This window comes from Larus michahellis, chromosome 8 (genome assembly GCF_964199755.1).
Source record: "Larus michahellis chromosome 8, bLarMic1.1, whole genome shotgun sequence".
NCBI classification, from domain to species: Eukaryota; Metazoa; Chordata; class Aves; order Charadriiformes; family Laridae; genus Larus; species Larus michahellis.
The window spans coordinates 4,796,075-4,803,092 of NC_133903.1; the positions used below are offsets into that span (position 1 = coordinate 4,796,075).

Sequence of the window (7,018 nt, forward strand, 5' to 3'; positions counted from 1 at the left end):
TTCCTGCTTTATGGGTGAAATTCATTCCAGAGCAGCAGACTGCAATTGATAGTGTTACACCAGGACCTTCTTGAGCCCTAAAACCGGTTTCCAAAGGTGCAGCACTGCCGCCTTGGAGTCCTTGCACACATATATTTTTAGACCACCAAGGTTTTCAGGAGGACGGTGGGGAAAATGAGATCACCAGAAGGGCCAGCACCGTCATCATGTCTAAGCAGAGCCAAGCTATTCTGACCTCAGCCCAAGCAGTTGCCTCTAAAACCAGACCCCGCTGGCAGAGAGTCCCCCATCCATCCCAGGGGTTTCTTCCTCTTACCCCAGACTGACTCCTCTGCCTCCTGTGCAGACAGGCTGTGACTCACAAGGCTGGCACAAAGCATTGCTTGGGGCTGTCATCACAGGGGCTGCAGAGGTGGAAAGAACAGCCCTTGGCCTGGGCAGTGTGTCCGCACAGCGAAACAAAGCCGCAGCATAGCCCGTGTTCCCTTTAATCTAAGTAATGCATAGTGATGAAATCAGCTTTGCCTCTGCAGGGAGCAACAAGTCGAGCAGGTATCGTAGGCACGTCTTTAGGTAGCTGGACACTGACAGAGACTACTCACCATCAGCAGTTTGACTGTTGCCTTGACAACATTAAAGCTAGTTCAGATGTGTGGGTGGGGGAAGGAAGACTGCCTGGAGTGCGGGACGTAGCCTGCTCCCAACATGAAACAGGTCCCCAAAAATGCAAAGCCTTGGGACGTGAGTCATGTCCTTGAACTCCCCTGTTCCCTCCTGTGGAATGGCTTTGCCACAGGTATGGTCTCAGGTTGTGACAAAGGTGAAAAACCACCAAGGGGCATGTGAAGGGAGGTGCCACAGACTCTCCTAGATGACCCTGGTGGGTTTTGACAGCTGAGGACAGGAGCTGAAGAACCAGGTCCTCCCTTTCAGGTTCCTCTGAACCTTTTTTACAGCTGTGCTATTTTGTGCACTGCTGTGGCCTTTCACGCTAAGAGTGTCTATGCCCACACTGCACAGGAGGCACCTGCACAGGGCTGGCCTTACCCCAGGGAGGGAGAGAGAAGCTCTGCGGTTGCTCTGACTTACAGCTACTTCATGCGTTTCCCTGGGAATCACAGAAAACCACCAACACCCTCAGTGTTCCCGAAATCCCACTGGCACCCCCCATCCAAGAACTGTCCTCAACAGAATTAGGCCTTAGGGTCTTACAGTTTTATGAAAAGGCCCCCTTTCTCAGACACAGGCAGGTTCCCCGCAGCCTGGCACTGGACAATGAGGAAGGCTGAAGAGAAAGTGGAAATATTGTCCCTGTTTCTCCCCAGTTAATCTCTCGCTTCCTGGCCACTCTTAGAAACCACCACCCAGGTTTGGGAAGTTGACTTGCCTGTTCCTTCTGCTGCAGGTTCTTATGGGACTGGAAGGTATTGCTGGTGTAAACAGGACAGCACCACAGGGAATTCCAGGCTTCTTCAATCTGTGCTTTCTCAGCAATATGGGAAGCACTGTTCCCCTTCTCCATTCCTTCTAGTTTTGCCTCCTGCTTAGAAGAGAAGCCAAGATGCCTGATGCTTACAAGGAAGAGTGTGTGGATGATGCTGACCCCATGCAGTTCCTGGCTCCTTCTGGGAAAGAGAAAACTGAGGCCATGAACAAGCCCTATGACCTCAAGACATGCTGCTGGGTGAAGAATGAGAAAGAGGAGTTCCTTGCTGGGGAGATCCAATCTGAAAAGTCACAGTGAAGACGGTAATCAACCAGCTAAACTCTGTTTTCTGGGTTCAACAGGAAAGCAGTAGTAGCCTGCTGCCCCAGAGGAAGTGCAACCACATCAGAGTCCCTACATATTTTGCTCCATGGGTCAGACAATTTGTGAGAGTCCTTTCCTGAGGCCACCAGCCAGGGGCAGTGGCAGCTAGAACAAGACCTGAAGTGGAAGCATGTCCAAGAGAGTGTCTTCCCATGTGGTCCATGGAGACCTACCTAGGATAACACCACCTACTCCCTGTTCCCCAACACTGCAGACCATCATGGTGAAGAATGTCCAGCAGATGGATGGAATGGTGGATGATGAACCTTCCCAAGTTCAACCAGATTGATGACCCGGCAAACATGACCTTCCTGAACAAGGCCAGTGTCCTGGACAACCTATGTCAGCACTACACCCACGTGAGGACCTACGATTTGAAAGGGCAGCGGGGAATAGCAAAGCAGCATGGGGTAATGGCAGGACAGGATCTGGTCCTGACTCAGAGGGCCAGCTTGTGCTGCTCTAAATTGGGTGGGTGTGTGTGATTTAAATCTTCCGATGTCAGCTCAAGTCCAAGCTCCTTTTCCCTGCCTGTCTGTCACTTGTTAAAAGCAAATGGCAAAGCACCAGGACATTTCAGTTCTCTGCTTTGCCCTGCCCTGTCTTCAAATGAATTCCCTGCATTTCTTTTTTCCCATTCATAAAACAGAGTGTGATATTGATCTGTGGCTGCAATGAATCTACCCTCACGCTGAGCTCTGGGGGCTTGCAGGTGGTCTGGAAACTGAAATAAATAGCAGTGGGAGGAATAATCACAGTGTTTGCAGAGAGCGTGGAGATTCTTGAGAGAACAGTGCTGTAGAGCAGCCTCAGGGATCCTCGGCCAGGTGGGATTTCCCAGCACTTTATTTCCTGCCACCTGCAAAAACAAAACACAGTAAGAAGTGTTTTATCTGGGTAAAACATTCTGACGAGCAAGTTGTCCAAATAATAAAAGGGACATAAGCATCAATAATCAGGGAGGGAGACCTGGTCTTTTTTCTCATGATAGCAAAGAAGTATGTTGCTTGGTAGCAAATGGAAAGCAGCAGAGGCATTGCAGCTTCTAAGGCTGAGGGCAGTGGTTTCTCTTCTCTCTTTCTCTTTCTCCTTCTCTTTTTCCTCTCCTCTCTGACTCTACTATGGGGATCAGTAAAGCGATTTAGGATTTAAAGCAATAAATAGCAGCTACATTTGGCCTTGCAGCAAAAATCCTGTTATTCTAGCCTTGTGGGATTCCTTTGGTGGCTTCCTATTTCTCCTTCCAGCTTCCTCCCCACCAGAGCTCTGGACTGTCATGTCTCAGCTTGTACCTCTGTGACTGTTTCCTCCTCCACAATTTCTCCCCCCGAGGCTGTCCCTACCCCACACACATTCCTAGCCTGTCTTATGCTGCCCTCTATCCTTGGAATAACCTTTCTCTTCCTACAAGCAATAAACCTCACTCTTTCCTCACTTTCTGCCTGCAGATCCCAGCCTTGCCCTACCATTCCCCCGTGGGTCTCTCAATCCTGGCAAATCCCAAAAACTCTTTTCTGGAAGACCGAAATACTAAGCACTGAAAACTGCGTACACTTCGCATTTGGTGTTGCTTCTTTGAAATGGGGACATTGGTCAGACTCCTGCCTGCCCCAAATCCCCAAGGCTGGACCTCTGCAGAGAGCCTTCGGTAGGGCTGAACCTGAAAAGGAATTACTGTTCACAGCAGTAATTCAGCTTTCTGTGGGAGATGACTGTCAGAAAACGTATTTACTGGGTTGCTTTGGGTGGTGAGGAGTAGCTGTGCTCAAAGCCTAAGTCTTCAGTGTTGAGCATCCTGCTGATGCTGACTTTTACCTTCTTTTTTTTTTCAGGAATCCCTGGAAGATCAAATTATTCATATGAATCCTGTTCTGAAGACTCTTGATAATGATAAAACCACGAGGAAGAAAAATTCCTCCCATTTTGGAAGTACCAGCCCTTCACTGATAAGGCACTGGTAGGTCATACAAGGATGTTCCCTCAGAAGAAATAAAAACAAAAATTATTTTGAAATGCTTCCTCAAGCACTACAGTTAATTTATATTTACTAACATTTCACAGGAAGCATTATTGGTTCCCATTTTCTTGAACTAAGTTTTGTCAGTCGATTTTGTTTTGACTTCATATTTTTATATGTCAAAAGAAAATATAGTTTTGATCAACCCCAAATCAATGCTCTTTCAACTATTTAGTTCTGCAAAGATTCAACGTGTTTTCATGTTTTGCAGATTATTTGTAATTTTGAAATTGTCAGTGAAAATGTAAAACACTGGGCTTTTCAACTGAAGTCTCATTCCTCTTTTTCTGTGTGCTACATACTTCTGCCATATGCTGCAGAGAAAGGAGGATTTCTTTAAGCCTTAATACAGAATCCAAGAAGAAAGAGGTTTTTTATAGATCTGATCTTTGAAAAGATTAAATTTCCTCTCACTGACTTGCAAATTTGCCCCTACAGGCAATGCTGTCTGTCCCTGATGAACGCTCAGAACCTCTCAGCTACTTTCTGTTTTCCTACAGATATTGCAATCTTGATTAACAGACTCATCTTCTATTTTCTCATCTAGGGCAAATTTATCTGAATTCACTTTGGTAGCACAGGAAAGCTGGCTGGGGCTAACACTGAGAGCTGTAAGTACGCAGTTAATTCTTCATATTAATTTGGCTTTGGATTTTTTCTTGCGTTGAACGGACTCTGTTCCGATTACATCAGACGCGTGCAAACCTGAAATAAATTCTGTTAACTTGAGGGATCTGCACTGCTGTAAATGAAACCAAAATCTGCCCCTACTTCTGCAGTGAAGTTACGTGCTTTAGATGACAAATTTATTTCTTCTTTCTTTAGTTGCCTGTGAGACTCTCTGTGTGAACACATAAAAGACACAATGCCTCCCCCAAAAGCTGTACACTTTTCATTCTACAATTATATTGCAACCATTACTCACATTCATCAGTACAACAGTATAATTGTCTTGCAACCAAGACCCTAAAAATAGCTGCCCAGGGAAGGTGCATTGTTCTTTGTTTGCACACGTGCATCCAAGACTAAATTGAGAACCACAAATCCCAGCTCTCAAGGTAAAAAGACCCCACCGTGTTTCCTGACTAAAGCCCTTTAGCACACAGAAAAAGGAGAGAGGAAACATATGGACCGGTTATTCTTTAATGTGGGATTGTCTGCATCCCTCCTACTTTCAACTCATCCCAGATTTGCATCACACCCAGAGACCATATGCTGGATTTGCCTCTCTGGACAGTGGGCCAAGGCAAGTTTCAGGCTGTTTACTGGCACGTTGCATCTTCTTCCAGCCTGGCCTGGAGAGCAAGGGCATGGACAGACCTTCACTGTGCAAGCAGCAGCACTGGCTCAAGGTCCTTCTGCACCATCCCTGTAGCTCTGCTGGCAGAAGAGATTGTATGAGCACTCCCTGAAGTCACCCGAACTAACTAAAATTGGCAAGAAAGGTTGTTTGAGGCAACCCAAATTTGTCTGAAGAACTCCCACAATGACGTTCACCAGCAGAGCTATATGGACAGAAGACTTCAGCTAAGAGGCAGGATGAAAAATGCCCAGCCAGGACTGCCAGTGAGATCTGGTGATTTGGTACAGCCGAATGAATTGATACAGCGAGGCCGAGAGGAGGATGTTTTTGGTGGAGGCCAGAAGCCAAACTGAGCACGTTTGTGCCTGACAGAAGGTACGGACAGCGTGATTACAGGGTACAAAATAACTTTTCCAGAGCTCTTCTCAGAAAGAAAGGGCAGTATAAGGACACATTTCACAGGTCGGTCTTACAAACCATGCACTGGTAATTCAGAGGATGCTTAGAAGTACGGTAAGTTAAGGAAATCTGTTCCTGAACCTAGCACTGACATATCTGGATGAGTCGTGGCATTTTTTGCCTCCATTTCACTAGCTGCCAAAATAGCTGTACTAAAACTTGTGCTAGTGGGAATGTTGTGAAGCTTAAAAGCATGCTCTGAGAGTATCTCTGAAAGATACTGTGGTTCTTGCTGCACTCACAGGACTTCCAAAGGACACTGGTGAAATGCCGGTTTCACTGATATCAAAAGCAAAATTCTCACTGACATCCATAGGACCATGATTTTTCAAGCTCTGTCTGCTACCGACACCTGGATGTGTTTCCCTCTGTGTTCCAGGGCTGTGTCATTTCCCAGGAAGTAGCTGAGAGAGATTATCACATCTTCCACGTGATTCTCTCCAAGAAGAAACCTGAACTTACTGTTATGGCACTTTGTGTGTGTTACTCACTCCCTTTAATACACACATCTCTGCTCAATCCTCTGTTTCTGGAATAAGAAACCTACTCACCAGAACCGCACTTGGCTAGAGATGGAAATAGGTTCTCTGCGGTGGGGGTTTGCTACTAATTATCCAGGAAGAAGAGGATTGTAAGTGACTTTTCCTTAGGCAGGCCAGAGTGAGAAAAGAAAGCTGTCTTCCCTTATCTTGATCAATGCATGGGGAGGTCCCGCTTGATCTGGCAGGGCTGCCACTAAGGTAAAAATGATCATTTTCAAACTGAAGTGTTGAGCTGCTTCACGTCAATTGCTTACATCTCTTCAGGACAGGAAAGACAGCCAGGAGAAGTTTTTCAATACTGTTGAAAAGGTTTGGGTCTTCAATCCCACATACTTTGACGCGGCTGCTATGTCAAAATCTCCTAGGTAGCCTAAGCAACTCATCCCACAAAAGGCTTTTTTCTTAAGTGATACACTCGAAATGTGCTCAGGAATTGAAACCTAGAAGAACCCTCAGTGTCCAGCTAAAAAGCTCATGTTACGCCTCGATTGTAGTGATGGCAAATGGTGTAATCACCTCTTGGTCTGTCTCTTGTTGCAGAAACTGCTTCTTGTGCCCAATCCTAACCACCACTGGGTCCACCAAGGTGTGATCACAGCAGACAACACGGGTGATGGGGGAGTCACTTCTCACTGAAATAAGGAGAAACATCAGTGAAATTGAAAGTACAGCAAACAGGATGCTGCCGCCCCAGCCCAAGCTTCCCCTAGGAATAACATTCAGCTTCTTCAACCTGAGGATAAATAAGCTGCTGAAAGAGCAGCTAGGGATAGCCTAAAGATTTCTTCAATTGTCTGTGAGATGAAGCCTGAATGTAAAAGATCTGCTCCAGAGCAAATGAGCTTGACGGAGGAGTTTCTGGTTAACATTCAATGGCCTGGGGTTTG

At 46.3% G+C, this 7,018-nt stretch overlaps 1 protein-coding gene across 1 annotated transcript in view; it reads right to left on the bottom strand.

Annotated features, from left to right (window-relative positions):
• Positions 1-7,018, bottom strand: part of LOC141747636 (uncharacterized) — a 41,651-nt gene that overhangs the window by 1,417 nt on the left and 33,216 nt on the right. Inside the window, exons 5-6 of the mRNA XM_074598233.1 lie at positions 6,648-6,763; positions 1,388-2,669 (exon numbers count right to left, since the gene is read on the bottom strand). Coding sequence (XP_074454334.1) covers positions 2,349-2,669; positions 6,648-6,763 — 437 coding nt within the window. The 3' untranslated portion in view covers positions 1,388-2,348. The remainder of the gene's footprint in view (positions 1-1,387; positions 2,670-6,647; positions 6,764-7,018) is intronic.